Raw genomic sequence first — 25,135 nt, 5'->3', positions numbered from 1 at the left:
AACGGCTAATAATCCTAGATGGTCATTTTTATAAACAAAAATAATTGTTAAAGAATGTCCTGTTAGTAAAACTAAAGTAATTTCACGATAGTGGTGTCAACAGCTGATGAGGAGACTGTTCCAGCCTGGCGATTGTTCCAGGGCACGCAAGATTGCTGTGACCTCAAGTCAGGACATGAGGTTTCTAGGTATTTAACACCAATCACATGTTGTGTCAAATGCTGCTGTGCACCATTAGATACAAGACAATTAGAATTAGATTTTTATGCAAATTACACACCGTGTATGTGTGTGTGTGAAAATCATAAGTCATCTGACGGGTAAATGATTCACAAGCAATTTTTTCTGCACCAAATTGTCTTGAGGTCTCGTTCGTAGCCTTGAGGAGCAACAACAGGCTTTATAACCAGAGCTTCATCTTCTCAGATTCCACAGAGACAATAAGGAAGCTTCAGACTGGTTTCACGTCATCTGACAGTATCGTTCCCTCAACAAAGAGCCAGGATGGAGTACCAACATGCCTCAGACATGAACAGAGTAGTCAACCAGTATCTGAACATGTGTGCTGAGGTTAAACATAGCAGCGTGTGCAAAGAAGAGAAGGATTCCAAGGATTCAGCAGATGCAACCAAATTATGTCACCTAGAAAAAGCTTACAGCACAGTACTGAGTGAGCTTGGAGAAGACGTGGAGCGGGAGGGACTCCTACGTACGCCGCAACGTGCAGCCAAAGCTATGCAGTTCCTCACCAAAGGCTACAAGGAAACGCCACAAGGTGAGAAAGGGATTTTCTTTCACTGGTGGTTCAAATCTCAGTCCCAATATGTCACAGGTTTTATCAAATGTTTCTTTTAATAGATTGCCAGAAGAGATAAAAGACAACATTTAGTGAATTTTCTTTCTGTCTCACTGCCACAATAGAGAGTTAGCTGCGCTGGTCCCATTTTCAGATTCTGAAACATGTTTGTCAGAGTGTGAAGATTAAATCTGCCCACAGATATCTTGAATGATGCCATCTTTGATGAAAACCACGAGGAGATGGTGATTGTGAAGGACATTGAGCTGTTCTCTCTCTGCGAACATCATCTGGTACCTTTCTTTGGAAAGGTAATGTACTCTAAAATGCATATATTCCTAATAATTTTGAATTGAATTTGAATATATATTTGGCATCAAAAACAGCATGAAATCTAATCAGTTTTTATATGAGTGTGTTGTACCACTGTATTTCACTTTGTTTGTTTTTTTTAATTTGGGGTCCTGACCAGAGGATTCACATAAAAGCCTCATATTTAAATTCATTATTTATTTGAGGAAATGATCAATTTTTATATTTGTTACTTAAAAATGTGATGGAATTTGTTCATTGATTTTTTTTTTCGTCCTTTAAGAACAACATGTTTCCTAATGGAGAGACTGTGTGACACTGATTCAAGTACCTTAAAGTGGCTAAAATTAATATTGCTTACCGACGTATAAAAATAAAGATATTTCAGAGTGTAACGAGAGAGAATGTTACATGTAAATCCAGCAGGTGGAGACAAACACAAACTCCACATTTGTAGCTGTTTACTGCTGGATGTTTAGTGAACAGTTTTACGCTTAAATTGGATTATTTGTCAGTGCTTTTGTCACTGCTTTCTCACAAGCACCTATTATTGTACATTCAGTAATCTACAATGCTATCATTATTTTAATAAGTCTGTTTCAATCTTTCAGGCACACATCGCGTACCTCCCAAACAAGAAAGTGGTTGGTCTCAGTAAGCTTGCAAGGTACAGCGCCTCATAACTACACACCCTGATCCACACCTGATCCTCCACATGATCTAAAGCTTAAAATCAACCCTATACTGCTTCTTAAGAGGAGTCTCAGAGAGCCAATCTTATTATTTTTATTTTTTTTTACATCTTTCCAGAATTGTTGAGATCTACAGCAGGAGGTTTCAAGGTAAAACACCGTTGACGTCCCTTTATTTCCTTTCATTACAACAGTCATTCTGCTCTGTATTTAAATGTGTTGGTCTCTCCACAGTTCAGGAGCGTCTCACCAAACAGATCGCTTCCGCCATCTCCGAGGCCTTGGAGCCGGCTGGGGTGGCAGTGGTGATCGAGGCTGTGTAAGGATTCCGTTTCTATCGAGGGTTTATATGTTCTGGATAAATAAATAGCAGTATTTAAGTGTAATGTCCGGTTATCCTCTCATGAGGGGCCACCATAAGTTGACCTTGAGGGGTTTCACAGTAAATTCAACAGTGTTACTTGTGTGTGTTCAGTCACATGTGCATGGTGATGAGAGGCGTGCAGAAGATGAATGCCAGCACCGTTACGAGCGTCATGATGGGAAGCTTCAACCAGGACCCTGAGACCAGGAAGGAGTTCCTCACTCTCACACTGAGGAAATGAGCCAGATCAGCGAGCAGAGTCAGCTGGGGCAATTGTTTTAACAAGCAACACTCAAATAAACATTTTACTTCCATGTTTATTAAGGATTTTTTTTTACAGTATAAAGCTGTCTTTCATGAGGTTTCTGTGACAAGTTTCTTTTTTTAAATAAAACAAATAGGGAATCACTTTCATAAATGCATTAAGTTGTGAATTCTGTACATGCAACTGTAAATGTACAACCAAAATAAACAGAACGTTTCGAGTGTGTCAGTTAATACAGCGTGTTCCTTTCACATGTTCCGAACACAAAAACAAAATCTGTGCTATTCTCTCACAGTGGATCATCCTCAATCATTTATGTGGGGAAGAACAAGATTAAACAGTCCACGTTTATCGTTTCCCTTCTGAAAATCATGATTTCACTCATTTGGAACGTCATTGAGGAAAATGTGTTCCTTATGCCAAATTATTTTCATTGATTTACTACTTACAAAAATAAAGTATGCGTGGACAAAAGGAAAACGATGGCCGGGAGGACAGTTTTGAGACCCCCCCTTTTCCGCCAAAAATTGTGTCAGTTAAATGCCCGATTATACTCTGGGAGGCATTTGGATTCATGTTTGATTGTTTTTAATTGGGGCACTAGGTGTCGCTCTACCCTAATTGGGTTCACACAATACAGGTGGAACTTTCATGTGGGTGTCAAGTGTTGCTTGACGGAGGAGGAGCACACATAGCTTTTTGACCGCTCTTAATATGTCGTGTGTTTCATCGGGGAACTTTGGAGTTTCCCATTCCTTACTAAACCCCAGCAGATCCAGCAGTTGTTCCTGCCAGGCAGTAAGCCATTCCCAACTATAAGGCCACCCCACGGAGTTAGCCAACATCTTGCAACTTGACCAAATGAGGGGACATCTCCAAACAGACAAAGCCGTCGTACACAGGAAAGGGAGGCATTAATGCCGACTCTGGAGCCCAACATTCAACCAACAGATCTGAGGCATGCAAAGTCGTAAGACCTCCTTACAGTTATGCAAAGGCAAAATGAAATCACATCAGCACTCGTCCAACAACAACACTTATCATCATCACCAGCCAGAGATATTCCCTTATTTGATGGAGATCTGCTGCAGTATATCTCTTTTATGAGAGCATTTGAACAAGGAGTGCAGGAGAACGCCAGTAACGGTGACTGTCCATACTACCTTGAGCAGTTCACTAGGGATCAGCCAAGTGAGCTGGTCTGTAGCTGCCTTCACATGACACCGAGTACAGCTATGCTAAAGCAAAGCAGCTGCTACAAGATCATTTTGGCTGGAAGTGCAAGATAGCTGTTGCATACATAGAAAGAGCATTTTCCTGGCCTATAACAAAGACTTGCACCAAACGTGGACTGTTGTCAGTGTCCAGTTCAGTGTATGACCCACTTGGCTTTCTTGCACCCGTCCTTTTGCCTGCTAAAATCATGTTGCAGGAGCTTTGCAGAAGAAACTTTGGATGGGATGACGCGGTTCCTCCTGACATACTGGATCACTGGGCGAGGTGGATGGCAGAGTTGGATATGCTGTCCAAGTTCAAGGTAGAAAGGTGCATTATACCAAAGGGCTTTGGAAAGATCATACATGCCAACTTGACCACTTTTCGGAAGCTAGTGAGACTGGGTTTGGGACTGTTACTTGCCTTCGAATGCAAAACAACAGAAATGATTTCCATGTGGGATTCCTGATGGGCAAAGCCAGAGTCACACCCTTAAAGGCAATTACCATTCCTCACTTGGAGCTCACTGCTGCTGTTCTTGCTGTTTGCATTGATCTGATGCTTAGAACAGAGCTGCGGATTCAACTGCAAGAATCAGTCTATTGGACGGATAACATGTCCATCCTGAGATATTCAAAGAATGGAGACAAGCGTTTCCACACCTTTGTGGCAAAACAGGGTCTCAACTAAAACAGAAGCATCAAAAACATCACAGTGATGATACATCGATCCCAAGGAAAACCCAGCAGATGATGCATCTGGAGGATTAAGGATTGGGGACTTCATTGATAACAACAGGTGGATTGGCGGTCCCGGGTTTCTCTGTAGGCCAGTAGAGGACTGACCAGCCACTGCAATGGATACTGCACTCAAAGTAGACAATGCTGAGGTCAAAAGGGAAGCTGTTGTGAGTGCAGTTAATGTGCGTGATTCTCTTACTGGTAGCAACCGTCTTATTGCCCACTTCTCAGACTTGAGGAGACCGAGGGTAGCAGTAGCTTGGTTCCTTAAAGGTGCACGAAGCCTTGTTGCATGGTTTCAGCGCGAATTCATTTTTGTCTAAAATCGTAGGTATCTCCCCTTGATCTGCTGGCCGCCTGCCGCCTGAATACACTATGAAAAAGTCCGGTCTCTTGAGACACACAGGGCTCACAAACGGCAAACAAACACTGAGGGCACAGGATATGCACATAAACAAAACAAACCACGTTCCAGCCAATCACCAACAAGATAGTTGGGGATGGGGGTTTAGTGCGCATGCATACACTGGGGAATAAGCAGAGTTGATCGAGTAGCGTAGTAGCTACGACACTCGCAAGTCATTTTTCAATGTAACAGTTTGTTATTCCTAGCATACTCTATAGGTGCTAGCTAGCACTAGGATCGATTCAAGGAAGGAAAAATTCTACCAAAAGTGTCTCTTTCACATAAGCTCATAAAATAATTTTCAATGTATCAGCAGTAACTCCTAACCGAAATTGTGAATAATTACGGAGGAATGACACACAGTAGGGCATCAGTTCGTCTTGACTGGAACAACTCACTCACTCAGTGAGACATTATTGGACACACCCATGAATGTACAGTATACACATGGCATGTGTCACCGACAGTGCATCTTATTGGCTGTTATCATTGTCCATCAGTTAATACTGTACCTGCTTCAACATAGGTTTGCCTCTGTAACAATACAGAAAGAAAACATTTCACGAATACAACTGAGGGCATATTTACAAATGTTAACATATATACGTCTCTTTATAGACGTCTAAAGTTAGACGTTTAAATAACCGCTAATGTACGTCTATTTATAGACGTCTAAAGTTAGACGTTTAAATAACCCGTCTGTCCATCAGTCTCTTCTTTTCTCTCTCTCTTTATCTCTGTCCGTCTCTTTCCTTCTGCATATCTGTCTTTCTCCATTATCTGTCTTTGTCTCTGCCCGCTCTCCTGCTCTCTTTCCCCCCAACCGGTCAAAGCAGAAGGCCGTCCCCATCGAGCCTGGGTCTGCTCCGCATTTTTGCCAGTTAAAAGGAAGGTGTTCGTCGCCGCGGTTGCAGGATGTGCTTGCTGATGGAGAATTGCTGGGTGTAAATTCATTGAAGGAGTGTGGTACTGGACCTGCTCTACTTGTAAACTGTCATGAGAGAACTTTTGTTGTGATTTGGCGCTATATAAATAAATTGACTAATATATGTCTATTTATAGACGTCTAATGTTAGACGTTTAAATAACTGCTATTTTCAGCCATGAGTATCGATACATTAAGCCCCATTCAAATCCCCCGTGTCCCGCACTTTGCAGGAAGAGCAATTCGGTCTGCCAGCCGCTAATGTCGCCGTAGAGCATTTCTAGTTACGCAGACGCCAACGCCTTTCTCATCTGGTTAGAGCTGAGAGATTAAGGAAAATGGCGGTGAGTATAAATCCAGCGGCTGCATGCTTAAACGCAGAGGTGTGGAAACATTTTGGGTTAAAAAACAAGGAAAGGGACGATTTAGACAAAAGTATGGCGGTTTGCTAACTATGTCACACCGACGTTAACAACTCTGGAAATACCACCAACCTGCGAGCCCACTTAAAATGTCATCACTCGGTCAAGGAAATGCTCACTGAGACCGGGCCAAAGAAGCTGCGATGTGACTCGAAACAAACCACGCCGGACAGTGACGGCGGTGGTTGCCACAAGTTCCATCTTCTTCACCGAGATCACAGAAAATTATGTAGTCCATTGCCTACTTTATTTGTCAGGATTTGAGACCTTATTCAGTTGGAAACCACCGGCTTTTGGTGAATGATGAATGCAATGGAGCCCCGCTATGCTATAGTCAGCCGCGAATTGAATTATTGTCGGCCATGGTTTATTTTTAGTTAACCTGGTGACTAGACTGGCTAGTAGCTACCTCATATGTTCAGTATCAAGCTAAAAAAGCTGCCAAAGAAGGCCACTTGCTGCACTTAAACTCTCCATTGTTCACTTTACTTTTCAAAAGCTTGCAAGCTACAATTTGCACTCAGTTACAATAAATGAAACTAATTTTCTTACCACATCTTTGATTCATTTTGTCCAGCATTTGCAAGCTGCCAGTCAGAGCCGTATATTGTGTAATTGATGCTTTCAGTTCAATTAATTCAATCCAAGTCAGTGGAACACTCACAAGATGTCACCAAAATCACTTTGTCCCTTTAAAATCTTTCAGAAAAGGATGTTAAGTGTATCGAATTGTATTGTGAGCTGAATATGGTGATATCTATCGTATTGTGAGATGAATATTGTGTATCGTATCGTATCGCAAGATTAGTGTATCGCTACAGCCCTAGTAAAGATACTGTATAAAGAATTGAATATAAATTTACCTACCGAACAGATGGAGTTTGCACACTCATCAAAGGGTGCTTTGCCAGAGGAAACTAAACATTCACTGATTCTATCCAATGACCAGTATGTAGCAACTCTCATTTTGAAGCACATTCACCAACAACTCGGCCATAGTGGCTATAATCATGTAGCGCCCCCATTGAGGAGACTGTACTGGATTGCCGATGCTAATACAGCTATGAGGAAAATCATGGCGGAATGTTGCTTCTGTAGAAGACACAATGCTAAGATGGTGGAGCAGACAATGGCATATTTGCCAAAGGAAAGGATCCTTCCCAATCATCCATCATTCACCAACGTGGGGGTCGACTACTTTGGACCAATAGAGGTGAAAAGAGGACAAGGTACATTCAAGTGCTATGGCGCTATAAATGTATTGCAGTGATTTATTTGCAGAAGGGTCAAGTTTCTCATATTCAATCTGATAATGGGACCAACTTTGTTGGAACAGAGACAGAGCTAAGAGAGTCACTGTCAAATCTGAATCAGTCATGGATTGAAGGAATTCTACAACAAAAGGGAATCAAGTGGAGCTTCAATCATCCAGCAGGGTCACATTTTGGTAGTGTTTGAGAGTGTGTGATCCGCATGGTGAGGGGAATCCTGAGTGCGGTGCTTCAACAGCAAAGGCTGGACGATGATGGATTTCACAGAGTCGTGTGTGAGGCTGAAGCCATTTCAAACGATCGACCCATTACCAAACTGTCTGATGATCCAAATGATCTCAAACCCCTGACTTCTAACCATATTTTGCTCATGAAAGGAAATCCATCTTTACCACCTGGACTGTTTCAGCGACATCACCTGTACATCAGACGGAGGTGGAAACAAGCCCAGTATATCGCTGACCTCTTTTGGAAAAGATGGATACGTGACTATCTACCTTTACTGCAGGAATCAAAGGAGGAATAATGTTAAACCTGGAGATATTGTTATCATCGTGGACCCTGCTGCAAAATCAAATTTTGCTTTGGGCCCCCTAAAGGCTCGGGCACGATCAGTACGTCTGCAGACAAAGACAAATACTGTTGAAGGACCTGTGACAAAACTTTGTTTGCTGCAAGAGTCATAGGTTAGCCCTTTTTAAAATGTTCATCTTTCAAGCCCTTTGTTAAATGTTTGAACTTGTGGTGTATCTATATATATATGTGTTGTAAACTCTGTGACCTTCTTTAATGGCTCCTTCCTTGCTATGTATTGGAATTGTGTGCCTGTTGGCCATCAAAATTGGGGTCTGAGGGGTATTTGGATTAATCTTTGATTGTTTTTAATTGGGAGACTAGGTGTCGCTCTACCTTAATTGGGTTCACACAATACAGGTGGAACCTTCATGTGGGTGTCAGTTGTTGCTTGACGAGGGGGGGGGGGGGGCGCATATAGATTTTGGACTACTTTTAATACGTTGTGTATTTCATCGGGGAACTTTGGCGTTTATCGTGTGTCTGGACATTACTTGTGACTGTACGTGCACCTTTATGGATCATTGCCACAACATGGTGAGCATAAGTGATCACAACCATGAATAAGTGTGAACTTCTCTTGGTTTGTTAGGGACTTAAATGTGCGTCATTAAAGTGCCAACCACTGCGGAGCTTAAAGTGAGGATTTAGTCCCAACACATATGTTACAAAGAAGCCTATCAAATGGAAATACGTTTCATTTGATGAAAAAAAAAAAAGTCAAGCGTGCATTGGGATCGTTTGTTGCAGCACGACAAAGAGACAATACAACCAGATAGAATGCTGAATAATTATGAAGTATAGACAAGTGCGGGATCAGATGAAGATTAGAAGATGAGGGTGAATACTGTGAGGTAAAAAAATACAAGTAGTTTATTTAATTTCCTCTTACTGTAAGTAAGTACTGTTTATTAACATGATTCAATTCCATATTGGAGCTGATTTTAAAAAAATACTATTTTGATTACATCATCGTGATTAAGAATTAACGGTGGATGATGTGGATTATGGAAGAGGTATTTTAATGATTTTAACCACCAGTACTTCAGTTTTGCCCGAGGACATTTGCAATGCCTGATGTTAGCGTAATAGCTGCCCCATGCCACAGCTGCCCCAGCACATAAAAAATACAAATTACAGTAAAATCAGTAATAAGGATTTTCTAATTAGTCACAATTTACTTCATCTTTCATGCAGGGACGTACAGTTAGACCAACAGAACTTCCTTTCACCAGCTACATCTTCTAAAAGCACCATCATGTGGAGAAGCGAGGTCCACTACGATAACATGCATCTGTATTTTGTACCAAGCTGACATCCAAGATGAATCAGTTGTGTGTTCCTCGGTCTTGTTCTGTGACGATCCTGCTAGGATGTCACGGAGTGAGGTAGAACGATGGTGGAGGGATGGGGGGGGGGGGGGGGGGCTGCTGTTTTGTCTACGGTGACCTAACAGTTTTTTTAACCACTCACTTCCACACCACTTCTTTCATTATGCTGATCTGTGAAGTGGAACGTAATGCTGGCGGAGTTGAGAGGTCAGGGGCTCCCACTGCCTAGATACATACAGTCTAATATTAGAACATTTCCTTGATTTGTTCGCAGCATCTCTGCTGATTCCTGAGCACATGGCAACAGGCCGGCCAATAGAATTTCAGGAGACCACTAAGCACCTCGCTCTGTATAGCAACAGTGGCACCCTTCCTTTATTTATTTATATGTGGGGTTTTTTCCCACCGACTCATTCTCATGCTTCCGTCCCCCCACTGTGCATCCACACTGTGCTCTCAAACTGTGAAAAAGAGTTGCGGTGCGAAGACCAGTGCTGCCTTTTTTCCTTTTCCTTTCCTTTACCTGCATAAGCTCTGAAACCAAATTAGTTTTTTAAATGGATTTTTTAATATTCATGTACATTTTTATGCATTTTTATCAGCACCCCGCACATAAATGGAGTTTATCTTGTGCACAGGCATGCAAAAGTAAAAACAAAAGTGGGCCATGTCCTGGAGGGCTTGATTTTCATGAAGACAGTAAATGTGTCAGTGGAGACGAAATACCTGGAGGAATGGCATCGTGGGAAAAAGTGTCACGCAGCGGGGATTGGACAACAACCAAGTGGAGTGGATCTTTAAAGATGGAGGATATGGGACAGAAGGCAGAACAGGATAGGAGGAGTTGGGGGGTGGAAAGACATAGGATGGCGTGAGGACCAAGGCCAGTGGTTGGTTTGATCTGAGCCACGTGTGCGTCCAGCCATGTCTCTTCGCCGCTTCATGGATGTCGAAGAAACGTTGGCTTGCTCTGCATCCCGCTCCCTTCTGTCTCGGCCCAGGTAGGTGCGGACTGTCCCGTGCTGCTGACTTTCCCAGTGATGGTTCATTTTGTCAGGATGTCTGGATGCTACGTACAACACAAGTTGCCATTTTGAAAGTTCAGTGCATGTTCAGCCTTCATAGCCTTGCAATAACGGCTTAGGTACGGGACGATGGAGAGCTTGACGGTGTCGCAGATATGGCGAATGTCAGCCGTCCCGCATTTGGAAACCAACACTGATTCATTACGTACCATGGCGATATATACGTAAACAACATCAAAGATAGTCGCGATCTGCATTATCAGCTTTAACTATTGGACGTCGCCTTGAAGATTGCAGCTGCCCGAACCTTTACGTTAAGTATGCGACATTTTCAGGAGCGCGGTGTAAAATGCAACATAGGTTGGGAGCTTATCGTAACACTAAATCTGCATCCTCACCAGCCCTGTTCCTCATGGATCTAGCAAACAAAACGACAACACCAGCGGGGCAATGCGATTTACTTTGTTTTGATAAGGTCATCATCAATTACGTAGACAGGGATTGGAATTCAAGATGGCACTTTTTCTGCTTCATAAACAGATAATATATCAATTTACAGAGGCCTTTCCTGATACCAAAAAATGTTTGTCTCTTCACAGACATCTGTGTCCTGGAAGTTTTTTCAGGACGCACAAAAAAATAGAAACTGGGACCGCAAGATTTGATTCAAATGATGGCTGCAATACCACTGAAAATATTTTAAAGCTGTCGCCATTTTCTACTCTTTGACTTATAATCTCTTATGTTGCAGCAAACCATAAATTTAGATACTTCACCACACTCATTTTATGGGAAAATGGACCACATTCTAGGAAATCGTGTAATAGCGCATATACAGATTACGTAAATCTGACTTGCCACATAATCACTGTAACTTGCTTTTTGATGCCTCGGATATATTAAAGCACATTAAAGTCGATGTTGAAAAGCACTTGTTGTCCAAATGCAAAGGCGGAAAAGTCAATGTCAGTGTTTTGTTTTTTTCATTTGCAGCTGGCATTTTCTGTAAAACCCTTTCTAGGATCACATGGAGCTTTTTTTTTTTGCAAAAATCCCCCCAAAACAAAATATTTATTTAAATAAACTCGGATTCAAGTAAGATACAGCTATTTTTGCTCTTGTACGGGAGCTATATGATACTTTGTTTCGTCTCCATCCAATATTCATTTTAAAGGGTATAGGAGCATAAATCGCTGACTAATCCCGGACGCTCGGATGAGAAGGCTTTAACTGCATCCTCTGGAATTCTTTAATGGGTTTCCAATGCGGTGAAGTCTTGTTAAAAATGTATAACCTGGACGCAACACTGTAAAATTCCTAGAAATATCAAAAGGCAAAAATATACAGCATTACTATTTTGCACATTAAGAGACTTGTTTGTCAGGACGACTTGAAATGTATATTTGCTCAAAGCAAAGGATATGCATGTAGATACATAGTTTGAGTGGATATTGACTGTTAGGTTGCATTCATTTAACCGTTTCATTTTGTTTATTGTGCTGTAGAAAAAAAAAGTATATCCTGCAGACAACTCTTAATTGTCTCAGTTTCACCTTCAGCCAAAACCGATGTAAAAAAAAAAAGAAAAAAAAAAAGAAGCAGTTTTGTTTCTCTATGTTAAATGGAGTTAAGCCTGAATTTAACAGGCAACGCTGCACCAAGTTTCAGGAAAATCTGCCTCGTAGTTTTTAGTTACGTAATCCCGCAAATAAACAAATTGCAGTGATCACATCACCTCTTTGGCGGCACGGATATAAATGATAATCCAGTTGGTTCAAGCATTACTTGGCCGGACGTGACATTTCCAGCCTAATACAAAAACAAAAAAACAAAAATTAACTTCGATGAAAAAAAAAGGAATCTCATCATCTCCTTCTGTAGAACTGATTCTCAGACTGTTACATTTGTGTTTTAGGTTTCCGTGTGAGGTGATGTATGACTGTGTGAGGAGGAATCAGTCAGTTCAGTCAGTCACTGTCCATCTCCACAAGTAGAGCCAGAGAGTGAACGAGCCAGTGGCTGAAGCATCCACAGTAACCCCCCTGCCTGTTCTGAGGGTGCCAGGTATGGATCCCTGTAAGCGAACGCCTGTGACGCAGAACTGTACTTAAATAAAGAAACTCCTCTGTAGAAAATTTTTAAAAAAGTGATCTACACAAGATCTACGGGCAATGTCAATGCACTGCTCCAGGATGTGGTTTAGCCGGGGATTCAGGCTGCAGAATGAGCTCTACCTCCACAACACATGGCATCCATGAACTCTGTAGCGTCACCCTCTGTGTCCTCCAACATGAAGGTAACTGTAAGCTGATAGTATGTGATCAACAGCGCCGTGGCACAGAGCATCCCGCTGTTTCCCCACCTCAATAAAACTGGACAATTCAGTCTTTGTTGTGAAAATGGCAGATCAGGTTTTACAGCCTGGGGCAGAGGACAACGAGCTCCAGCCAGCTGATTCTCCAACGTCATCATTAGCATCCCTCCATCTCATGGACGAAAATACCAACCATATGGGGGATAATCCTGAGCCCCATTCTCTATGTCCTCTGATGAAGTCCACACCGCTCAACCAATCACAACCCACCAGAGACTTATCCATCCGGCCAGAGCCATCACCAGCAGATCAAGGTAAAATTAAAGATGCTATTTGCATGTTTTGAGTCATTAATTTGTATTTCTTTTAATATCGGCAACTGTGATCAGTCAGAAAAACATGGGCAAATAAAGTAGCTCCTTTGACTTAGAGAGAATAGCGCCCTCTTTCTTTTGGGTGCGAAAATGCAGCAGATCTCTTTCCTACGAACGCAACGCTATTAAAATGTAAGGTCACATGATCCTTCCAAAACAAAATAAATCCCCAGTAGCTGCGGATTTCTTTTTCACATCATCTGTATCCATTCCATTGTGTTACCCATGAATGAACTTGATGAGCCCACTGTAGCGCCAAAGCGGAAGTATTATACAGTTTGTTTTTAGCTCAGATCAAAGTGTTTGTGCTTAACAGAGCATATGGCTGGATAAAGAAAACCAGGATTATCCCAGACAACAAATGTGAGACTTTAAAAATGAACATTTTAGGCAATTTTGCTGTAGATTGTAGTAGGTCACCAATAGCTTCAAGCTACATAAATACATGCAGTTGGCGTCTTTTGCAATCTGGAGTCGCAGGGAAGTAATGCGGGAGGGCAAAAATGTCTCTGTGAGCTAACCTGAATGATAAAATATACTTTGAGGATGAAGTATCACTTTCACATTCAATAAAATCAAAAGAAAAGGATGAAGTTTGAGGGAATATTTGTGTTTCATCACACAGACTGTTGTTTGCCTCCATTTCTGTCGCTAAATTGCCACCCATACACTTGCAAACATGCTCCACTGTAATCTTAATTGCAATTGATGGCAGAGATTAATTGACATCTCATAAAGCAGTGGACTCAAAAAAATCAAAATCATTGATTTCTGCCTCAAGTGCTATTTAGTGTCACTTTTGGTATTTTTTTTATTCATTTTCAGACCTCCACTAAATAGCAGAATTATTAGCTCCAACTGTAAATCCACCCTGAAGTATTCTAAAGACTAACCATCCACATCACAGCTGCAACAATGTTTCTGCACCTGTTGGGGGCCTGAGTGTGAAGGTGGAGCCGGTCTGGCACAGCGTTGAAGGGGGCAGCTGAGACGTGCTCCATGTTGCGGCGAACTAAGACAGGGTTTTCCGTGACGCAGCATCTTGGGTCAACCCTCGGCACCACACATTATTGCATGATATTTTTGTGATCTGACGTATTGAAGTATGGCTGCAGGGCCAATTTTTTTCCCCCAAGCTGATGTTTGGTGCTCCTCTGTCTTATTGATTCAACTGGTTTGTAAGCGCAGTTGGACTCTAAATCCTGCTCTCCTCACTTGGCATGGCTGCATATTTATGATGCAATTTTTGGTTGTTGTTGTCGATGTGGAAACTGTTGAGACCGTCCATGAGTTAAAAGATTTTGGTGAATGGATTGAAACTATGACTGACTTTTCTGATGTGTTTAATCTTGATGCAAGCAGTCCATATAAGTAAATATTTAGTGAACTGGTGTTTTAATTATAGTTTAGGCTGAATTGACTTTACAGTGACAGCTGTTCTGTTCAGACCCCAAGCACTGAAGGAGCAACAATGAAGGAAGTTCTGACCAAGCACATTATTGTTTTGTTATAGAATTGTGAGTCAAAGGTCATGTTTTTATAACAAATTCAAAGAGGAGCAGTGACATCTTGGGTCACATGGTTCTGAGGGCTTACTGAGTTGAGCTGTTCACATAGATCCATGATTTATTAGAGGCAGGGAATTTATTACCAGGCAGGTTCTGACAGAACTCCACTGTATGTCGACCCTGGGTTAATGAGTGCCCTCGTGCCCTTTCTAATTTTACAGCAGCATACATGTGATTCTTCCTACATACGGCGCTGTCTTCAGTGGCAATTTAATGCATCTCCACGCATGCCATCACAAGTGGTGAAGGGATGGTTTACATAAACTGCAAACAGCATGCCGGGCTCTACACCCATGTGGGCATGCATGGCTGCATAGTTACCGACTGGTAAACTTTTACAAATAAAGGTTAAGCTTTTAGAAAAAGTCTGACAGATGAGTTTCTCACCTTTTCTTCATTCTGCGATTAAAAGAAATAGAGGAACAATAAACAAACCCAGAGGCACATCAGCTCCAGTTTTTCAGACCGACATGGCATCTCGCTGCAGACAGCTGTTGTTTGTTAGGCGAGGCGAGGCAAGGCGAGGTCGTGCACTAAGCAACGCTGATTCTGGCGGAGTGTGTCTGAGCGTTGAGGAGTGCCAGTTCTGGTATTTTAGGCAGTCAGACAGTGTCACCTGTCAGCAGACTAGTCTGGACAGAGTCTCCCACATGGTGCAAGACTAAGCAGCACAACGATATCCGTCTCTGGAGTCCTTGTCAATAGGCAAGCAGCAAATGGGTAACACACAAAGTGGGGCAGCCACATACGGACTGGCCAGATCTTCCATGCTGGGTAACACTGAGCAGTTCTACATTTGATGTTGCAGAGTTCTTGGAGTCGGGGCTGGGCCAAAACAACAGCGAGGCTCAGTCTCACACTCTGACAGCGTTCCTGCAGGACCTTTCCTCCCCTGTTGATAATGATGTTTTTCCTGGCCTGAGAACAAACGTCGCCACGGAAGAAGGTACTCTATTTAACCTGCTCAGTCACTTGTCCTCTAAATCAGGAGTACATCTGCAACTATCTAATCATTTTCAGCAAAATCTGTGTTACTTTTGCAACCAGTGACTGAATCTTCAATGTCATTTGCCTTCTTAAAGCCTTCAGTTTTAGTAATTATTGAACTTTAAACCCAGAAAGAAGCTTGTATGAGCCTTTTGTTTTACTGGTGCATGTTCAGCACAGTGGCTCAGTACAGGTTATGGGTCAAACAGGGAAAAACAGACAGAGAAGATTACTGATTTCACTCACTGCCAAAGTTGTTTGTTGTAATTGACAGGAATGAATACTAGGAGCCTGATATTTTCTTTGTACAGACACACGCACTGTCACCATTAACTCAAAGAAAGTCCCTTCTTCTTTTTAAAGAACACTTGGCCACCTCAATTATCACAGTTTCTTCTGTAATTTTGTCTTTCCCTTTTCATTTTCAAAGAGTGTCAACCCAAGAACAGCATAACCAAAGCAATGGCAGCATGTGATTCCAGCAGCGATCATAACCAGTTGTCTGATGCTGAGTGGTACTGGGGCGACATCTCAAGGTACTTTGATGATTTGATATATTGTCCGCTAATGTGATTCAGAAAATTAAGCTGCTTTTTCTTTGATGTAATTCCCTTAAAACTGCATGAGTCTTTCAAAGTAAAAACGAAACACACAAAATACAAATTTGTGCCTCAGTCACACAAGCAAGCAGTTTCCAATAAAACTGAAAGCCCAATGAACAGTAGAGAACGAGGACATCAATAGTTCGCTTGTGTGTGCTCGGAAACTGTCAGTGTGCTAACATGAACGTTTATCACTCACAAACACTTTTGACCGCAGCACGTCGCCTTCCAGTCAATAATGTGTTGCTCTTCCTGAACGCAGGATGATGTCAGTAGCCTACAGTCTCACACTCTGAAACATTTTTAACAATCGTTGACCCTCCTTCTTCTCTGTGCTCATTGTGTGCGAGCCTACGAGCAGCATTTGTCACATGTCAAGTATCGTTGAGGCCGATTTCATTCAGTACTGCAATATATTGCAATGTTTCTTCCTGAGATATGCGATTGATACGCTGATGCCAAATGTCAATGTCTTTATGAAAACAATTTGTGAAAGTGACACCACAATTTAGTGAATCTACTCACAATTCCTGCTTTTCAAGAGTTTTAGGGGAATTCCCCCCTCCCCCCCTTTTTATATAGATGAGTGTAATGACCAATTCCTATGCTACAGTACTCTGACACACCCTCACATGTACTTCTCAGCATTGTAATAATGAAATCTTTAGCATGGAGAGCTCACTCTGTTCTTTGCTCTTTGATAAATTTCAACGTTTTGTACTTAACCAGGGACGAAGTGAATGAGATGATGAGAAACACTACCGACGGCACATTCCTGGTCCGAGATGCTTCCAGCAGAGTGAAGGGAGAATACACTCTCACGCTGAGGTATCTACCGGGTTGTCTCTTACGTGTTGTGGGTGGATGTGAAACTTTTTCAGTCAGGAGAATGGTGGGAACTGTCTTCACCCCACTGAAAGCCTAAAGGCAGGGTAAATTCTACGGGGTACAGCAAATCAAGGGTGACACTTGCTCTGTGTGGATGTTTTAACCTCTGAAATGATATAACAATTAGTAGCAACTCATTGTTATTTTCTGGGTTAAACATGTTCAGAGCAGATCATTGTATATGACTTGGTTTCTGCATGATTTTGAATTTTAGAGGGTGAAGATACAGAACATTATTAACAGACTCAGTTACCCACCAGTGACATCATCTGTTACCCTGGTGTCACTTTGGCAAGGGTGGGACTATGCTGCAGTCTTTAGTGGGGATACATGATACGAATGATAACAGATAACTATTTGCTCCACATGGGTGCGTGGCTGCAATAATTCCCTCATCATGTTTCTCTCTGATGGGGGAGGAAGATGTGTATGTGTGGTCTGAATGAGAGGTTTTTGTTTTGGCATCTTTTTACAACAGTTATACTTCAATCTTTGCAGAAAAGATGGCTCTAACAGACTGATAAAGATCTTCCATCGTGGAGGGAAGTACGGCTTCTCTGAGCCACTGGCCTTCCCCTCTGTGGTGGACCTCATCCAGTACTACCAGAACAAGTCATTGGCACAGTACAACTCTAAACTGGATACACGGTTACTCTACCCCGTCTCCAAACACCAGCAGGTAGGTTTGGTGGGGGGTGGGGGGGGGGGGGTGTATGCTTTCTTACAAACAACTGCACAAGTCACACAAATGTCTAATAGAATGACTTATTCACCTTTTGTAACCCTCTGTCTGAGCAGCAGGTTGTGAGGGAGGTCGACATTGATTCGGTGGGAGAACAGCTGAAGATATTTCAGGCTCAATATGAAGAGAGGAGCAAAGAGTTCGACCGTCTGTATGAAGAGTTTAACCAAACCTCACAGGTACATAAGCGGCACTCTTCTTCTGGAGATTTGTGGTAAATGCAGCCAGTATGAATGCATTCTATTTTTCTGGTTATGGAGTTGATGCAGACGCTTAATGGTTTCTTCCACTGGTTGTGATACTGGAATACTGGAAGTTTTAATATGTAATTTTAAACTCTTTGTTAGAGTTAGCTGTTAAATGTTGACAACAACAGTAAAGGTTGCGTCCTCTCTTCTCCAGGAATTACAGACCAAGCGAACAGCCATCGAAGCTTTCAGTGAAATCATTCGGATTTTTGAGGAGGAGTGTGAGACCCAGGAACGTTACAGCAAGGAATACATCGACATGTTCCTCACCTTAGACAGTAGCACAGAGACTGACAAGTACGCTTCCAAACACCGACACTTCTCACAGCCCAGAGATTTTCACAGCGCTTCATTTGCAAAAGCAAGCAAATACGATCAGTACATTAAATCTAAAGGCGCTCTGCTTAAGTCAAACCAATTTTTAATCAGTTGATCGTCAATATTGACAACGTCCATCCTGCTCATCCTCAAATCAAATCGCACAAAAAATTAAAATGTTTATGTTTTACCCCCAAACTTTAGCTCCTATAAAGTCCTGTACCTTCCCCACACAGGCAATGGTGGACAACTGTTCTCCCGATTCCACCACCACCACTAATAATAATAATAATAATAATAATAATAATAATAATATTGATACAAGACATAGTGCTTTTTTTTAATTACAAAATCTGTAAATGGACAGAAGAACCAACCACTATACAAAATAGAGCCAGAGGAAATCAATCAGTGCAAGCTTATCAGAATTCTCTCCTCAAGTCTGTCCTCGTCCCCCTACTTCAGGATCCAAAACTCTGAGGAGCTGCAGTCGAAGGTGGAGGAGATTCACAACAGCAAGAAGAAGTTGGAGGAGGAGTTGAAGAGAAAGGTGCTGGCTCACATGGAGGTTGACAGGAAAATTAACAGCCTGAAGCCCGACCTTGTGCAGCTCAGGAAGATCCGAGATCAGTACTTGCAGTAAGTCCAAACTAGAGATACCCAGGCAACCAGAATCAGCTGTTTCTCAGCTTTGTGGGCTGTCGCAGGATATTTAAACGAGTGCCGGTGCAGTGCAGTGCAGTGACATCACCAGGGGTTCACACAGAGATTGGCACACATGCTAACATGTTTGGTTTTTTTTCACACGGATGATCTTCCCCAAGAGTGAAGGGACGTTTTACAAACACTGATCTTTGTATCTAAAATAAGCCAGTAGAACAACATCTTCATCAAGAGGTCTGCAAATCACAAAGCCGGACGGGTGAGCTAAGAAGCTAACGTTGGATGAAATCTCTTCTGTCGTCTCAGTTTAAGGACAGCGACACAGCTGAGTTGTAAACACAATCAGCTGTGACTTGGACCAGTTTAGTTAAACTGACTCGGTTGCAGTGAATTATAGCTTGTTGTCCACGTTTCAGGTGGCTCACCCAGCAAGGCACCAGACAGAGCCAGATTAACAACTGGCTTGGTATCAGGAAGGAAGAAGAAGAGTGAGTATTAGCATTTGCTCCTGGTCTAATCCCCCTAAACATGAATAACCACAAAGATGTCAGGTTGCACAAGTGCCATTGATTCAAATCAAAAATAATCACGATCCTTGAACTTTTTTACAATACTATAATTATGCGATATTCAATGTACCATAGTAAAATGACTTCATACCACAAAGGACTTTATTGTACCCTTCAAGTATACAATAGCCTCAAATACACAACCTTGAGGTCATCTTGCAATAGCAACCGTCCAGATCATGAAGTATGATGTGTATGACACAGCAGACATCAGATAAGAAGATGTGAGGTAAAAATAGTTTTTGGAGTACTGTTACTTCTCTGATAAAGCTAACCCCTCCTCCTTGCCTCAGCCCATACACGCTAGCAGATGATACCCACCAGGAGGAGAGGAGCTGGTACGTTGGTGCCATGAGACGGAAAGAGGCAGAAGAGCTGCTGAAGGGGAGGAGGGACGGGACCTTCCTCATCAGAGACAGTCAAACTCAGACAGGCTCCTTTGCCTGCTCTGTTGTGTGAGTACCTTGACTGCATCTTCGGAGAGCCGGAGTGATGTTAGTTTAGCATATACTAGAATTGCTTGTATTTCGGATGGAATTTTTCTGAGTAAGGCTCTCAAAGCCAGCTTTTATGAACCTATAATTGATAAATCATGGTGGCTTTTATTTTGAAGGAAAGATCACCGAACTTGAAGTGATTTTAAAAGCAACTGGTCCGGATTATGTCTGACAAACAAGGCAGCGGGGGAGAAACAAAGTTTTCAGATCACTACTCTTGCACGTTGAAAGTTGGTTACTATGGTGTTTGGTTGAACTTTTGTGCACAGAAAGTGACGGGCTCCTCCTCTCTCTCCTCTCGCACAGCGTGGACGGGGATGTGAAGCACTGCGTCATCTACAGGACATCCACAGGTTACGGCTTTGCCGAGCCCTACAACCTGTATTCATCACTGAGAGAGCTGGTCCTCCACTATCGCCACACATCCCTGATCCAACACAACCAGCAGCTGAATGTAACACTTGCCTGGCCTGCTCTCAGCCAGCAGCCCAGCTGAGAAACCACCAGCACGTTATACTGATGGCACTTTCCCAAAGCTTCACTGTTGTAGCACTCAGACGGCACCCAGATGGACACTGTTACCAAGCCCAGAGGAATGGTTAGTGGCGGCACCATACACAAGATCAACGATGAGATTTGGATGATGTCATAGCAAAAAAAAAAAAAAAAAAGCACGGTAATGTAATTTCAAGCAGTTTTTCCACATCACTTCAAGGGAATAATTAGGTCTAATGTATTTTTACATAATTGAATACTTCTTACCAAACGTACATTTAGTAAGATCACATGGTTCCGTGTTTGGCTCCAGGTGGCAGTTTGTTAGGATCTGCGGTGGATTTGGGTCCAGTCTGATGGATTCATTAGTTCTGTTACCATCTTCTCAGCTGCTTGTCCACATTCAAAAAAAAAGAAAAAAAAAGGCAGCTTTGCTCCACTACATCTTATAAGCTAATACTCTCAATTATTTAACACTGGCACAGCTTTCAAAAGATAATCGTACTGAATTACATCTTTACCTCATGTGAACTGAACTGTTCACGTGTCTGATATGAACTGTCGAGGTTTTTAACGGCAAACATTCTACGCAATGATTCAGAAAGCTGTTGTTGTTTATGGGATGGAGAAATGGATTAAATGGATTGTGCTTTTGCACGCATTTTTGAGTTTCCTCTGGCAGTCAGGTACACAAGTGGAAGTAGCTTCATTTAGTATAATAATGTGCCATTCCCAGTCACTCCAATAATTCACTTCAAAATTTAGGAAAAAAATATGATTTATAAAAATACATCTGGTTGAAGAAGACTTGGATGATTGACCGTTCGTAAAACCTTGTCAAGCCTTTATTTGTAGTCTGTAGCGGATGTCCTGTTGTCAGATCATCCGCTGACATGTTGGGGGTTAACACCATGCCAAAAATCTCTGGTTTAAATGGAAAACTGTTGCACATGTAATGATAAAGTTGATAAAGGCAATAGATCCATTAATAGATGACCCGTTAGAGACCCGTTACTGAGCAAACAGTTGGAAAACCAACTTAAAGAAGCACATTTTCTTTGCTTTATGTGAAGAATCCAACTGGTGTGTGATGATTCCGCTGCTGTGTTTTCACTTGATCTGTGGTTTAGAGGGGATTTGTGTGTGGAGTTGGTGATCTAGGAGCTTAGGAAAGTCTTTAGATTCCTGAAGTATACTGATAGCGTACATGTCTTTCAGATCCAGGATTCTAGCTGAAAAAGTGCTTTTACATGCTTCAAAAATGTGTTTATGGAAAAAAAGAACTCCCAAATTGGTATGTGATTGAAAATATAGATGTTAGTTTTCAAAGGAGCATGCTAACTCGTAGGGAATTGCACAAGGTAGATGACCTTCTCTCCTCTGTGCATTCTGGAGCTGAGACCCACAAGGAGCTGCTCACTGCTAATTAGCTTAGCACCACAAATGGTGGTGGATGGCAAGTGTTAGCATGCCTTTGTCCTCTGTTGGCCATAATTAGTCGTAGCAGATGCTCTTGTAGTCATCAACAAGTATTTTGTTGAGTTGGCTAAAAATATTTCAGGAACGTAGATCCAACTGTGTCCAAGTTGAAAGAATTACCTATAAAAAAAATCTGTTTTTAATTGTGAAGGCACTGTTAGCTAGCTAGCTTTGTTTGTTAGCTAACCCACCGTGAGACTGCAGCTGTTGAGGACCAAATGAAAACCTATAAACATCAAATGTAATTAAAATTTTCAGTAGACTAGAATTAATTTGTTTCTTACATGTTTGTTTTCAAAATCTGTGAAATAATAGTTTATTGGTGCACAGTAACAACACCAGGAGGACATTTTGCTTGTACTCCTGAGGTTTGAGGCACAATCAAAAAGGTGATCTATGACAAGGAATCTATTTTTTGAAATCAAAATGTGTTTACATTTCAGATCTATCCAGGTCCTACCAGATCTGGATAGGTTTGCTCTTTTGATTGTGCTCTCTGGGGGTGGCGGTGCTCATCAGTTACAGTGAATCAAGCTATTTTTATAAAGAGAAAAAAACCAACAACGATCCAATCGCGTGTTACTATGTGTATTACTTCATGTAATACAGACGTTACTGTTTGGCACTGTTTTCATCCCAGTCCAGGTACTAAAGGTTCACCTCCAGAAATGAAAAATATGTTTTGTTTTCTTTAGATTTTTTTTTTTATTGCATCGTCTCCATTATGGGTGCTATGACTCATTTGCTTGTTATTTCTTAAATGCATGTCTGCGAGATCGTTCACGTCAGGAGGAGTGGTCTGACGTGCTTGTGACCACGAGTAGCTGTGGATGCACGCTGTAATTTAAAATCAAAAGTCGCTCAGACTGTCCAATACCTGTGCGCAGCTCTGAGGACTGGGTAATAGTGGAGTAGTCTAGAAGAACACAGATGGGATTCTGTGCGACACATATCTACGCTAGTCTCACCTGTAGGTATGTTTTGTGTGTTCGTTTTACACATGTGACTGAAATTTGTGTTAGATAGAGAATCGTGTGAATGTTAAATTAAATCTATTTAATATTGTACATTAAAAAAAAACAACAACAACAGCAAGACTTCCCATATCCCCTGTTCATTTTGTAGCTTCTAGGAAAAAAAAGAAGAAGAAAAAAAAAAGATAAATGGAATTTACCCGCACGTCACATTTAAGTGAGCCACATCTCTGTGAAGTTGAAATTACAAGCATAACATTTGCACACAAGTATCTCATGTGAGGTGGAGATACGATGACGGTCCTCATACGTCAGACCTGTGACTGAAGCGGGTGGATTTGCGATGGTGCTAAATGCAGGCACGATGTTGATGAGACTTACATGTCGTTAGCACTGGTATCCATAGTACTGATCTTTGTAGTGCTCACAACAGTACTGTGTTGCACAGAGAACTTTCTATTCTATTTTTGAAATCTACACATTTGGATCCTGTTCGTGTCGTCAGTGTTTCGTCGCCCTGCAAACAAAACCATCGACGGTAAATTCCGTGGTGATGGTGGGATTTGATGCAAGGCTCTCTAGTCTACCTTCAGCTGTATTTATGGAGAGTTCTAAAAAAAAAAAAAAAAAAAGTGTTACATAGACAGTTAAAGGAAATATTCTCTTGAAAGACAACAACCTTATTCTGGATTTCTAGATATACCATTGTCTATTCATCCAGGCAGCCAGCTCTTAGGAAATTTATCTGGGAGTAGTTTCAACATCACAATAATAAAATGGAAGGAATAGAGAAGTGATGGCCACTCACGTTTTCATTACTGACTGTTATTTCTTCCATTAAGAATGAGTTGTTTACTTACATGTCTTCCAGACAACTACGGCTATGGGCTCCAACCAGGAAAGTTCTAAATAACCAGTAAAAAAGTGCACTAGGAGGAGATATGGGATGGATGAAGTTGCCTTTAGGGAGGGTTTAAAAACTTGACTGTGTTGTCAACTAAGCACACTTAAGTGGGATGGTGGGAGGGCTGGATGTTGTGAGGAATCACTGGGAGCGAAGGTGTGTGTGTGTGTGTGTGTGTTTAAAAATAATGGTTGTACTGGTAGTAATGCTAGGTTTTAGTCCTAGAAGTCAAACTTTTTTTTTTTAACCAATTTAAGCCTCTAGAGTTCCCATTTTTTCAGGATCCTGTACCATTTACGTCCAACAGCAATGTTGGAACAGCAGTGAAGGAAGCAGAGTACTAGCTTGGTTGCTAATGAATGGCCACGTAATGAGTTTCACTGTTCATTTCCTAATAATTTTTCTATATTTAAAAAAAATCACAACAATCTTTCCTCAACTGTTATCAAGTAACTTTATTTTCCGAACCTTAAATGTGTTGTCATGTTCTTGCATGGATATTGTAACAATGATAACGACAAAATATTTGCACTACTTATTCAAAACCATTTGAACCTAAAACTATTTTGATGCAATCCTTTAGCAAACCATTGCTGAATTGTTCAACAGCAATGTTCTACGTGGTGACAGGGTTGAGATACAGAAATGTAGAATGCTGCAGGGATGACGGGTTTTTTTTTGTGGCCAGCCTGTAAGTTAGCATAGCTGTGGGTCCCCTACCAAAGCCAGCAGAGATTATTAATGAGTGGACAGTTGATCGTCTGAAGCGAAGTGAAAGTTTCTACCGTTTTGTTAAGCGCGATCACGACTAAGCTTTGTGCTTCGTCTCATTTCGGCATGCTGATGTCAAACGTACCTCTGTAGTCTTGTTTAGCCGTTTGTTAGCAACAGCACTTTTTCCCGGACACATTAAAAAAAAACAAAAAAACATCACAATTCACAAGTGTGGTATTTTTGATGACTATTTTATGTCATAGACCAAAACATGAGAATATCTTAAGCTGTAGTTGTTAATAAACCTCACCTCATTTCAGGTATGTAATAAGAATTTTTTCAAAAAAAATTATAAAAACCCCACATTGATTTCAAGACGAGGGACCTGGACATTCAACAACAATGCTAACTTAGGACTCATTCCTGCACCACTCTACGATGTGAGGTATAGTCGTTTCTTTT

At 41.6% G+C, this 25,135-nt stretch overlaps 2 protein-coding genes and 1 long non-coding RNA gene across 3 annotated transcripts in view; 2 read left to right on the top strand and 1 right to left on the bottom strand.

Annotated features, from left to right (window-relative positions):
• The window catches only part of LOC147249641 (uncharacterized), a 15,986-nt gene extending 5,884 nt beyond the window's left edge, over positions 1–10,102 (bottom strand). The window contains exon 1 of the long non-coding RNA XR_015119171.1: positions 10,039–10,102. This is a non-coding gene — a long non-coding RNA (uncharacterized LOC147249641). The remainder of the gene's footprint in view (positions 1–10,038) is intronic.
• LOC147249642 (uncharacterized) lies at positions 374–2,563 on the top strand. Its single transcript, XM_086223964.1, has 6 exons — positions 374–775; positions 998–1,107; positions 1,720–1,775; positions 1,919–1,950; positions 2,035–2,119; positions 2,276–2,563. Exons 1-6 carry the CDS (start codon positions 505–507, stop codon positions 2,403–2,405), a joined length of 684 nt encoding a protein of 227 aa, XP_086080090.1. The 5' UTR covers positions 374–504; the 3' UTR covers positions 2,406–2,563.
• LOC147249640 (phosphatidylinositol 3-kinase regulatory subunit gamma-like) lies at positions 9,766–25,135 on the top strand. Its single transcript, XM_086223755.1, has 12 exons — positions 9,766–10,313; positions 12,253–12,965; positions 15,402–15,539; positions 16,011–16,116; positions 16,912–17,010; positions 17,569–17,749; positions 17,869–17,991; positions 18,215–18,357; positions 18,844–19,017; positions 19,458–19,529; positions 19,904–20,065; positions 20,414–25,135. The coding sequence occupies exons 2-12, from the start codon at positions 12,737–12,739 to the stop codon at positions 20,601–20,603; spliced, it is 1,617 nt and encodes a 538-aa protein (XP_086079881.1). The 5' UTR covers positions 9,766–10,313; positions 12,253–12,736; the 3' UTR covers positions 20,604–25,135.

This window comes from Aulostomus chinensis, chromosome 14, assembly GCF_037954235.1.
Source record: "Aulostomus chinensis isolate RoL2024-O1b breed Wild chromosome 14, RoL_Achi_v1.0, whole genome shotgun sequence".
Classification (NCBI taxonomy): Eukaryota; Metazoa; Chordata; class Actinopteri; order Syngnathiformes; family Aulostomidae; genus Aulostomus; species Aulostomus chinensis.
The sequence above is the reverse complement of the archived record's forward strand: the minus strand, read 5'-3'. Positions and strand labels throughout refer to the sequence as shown.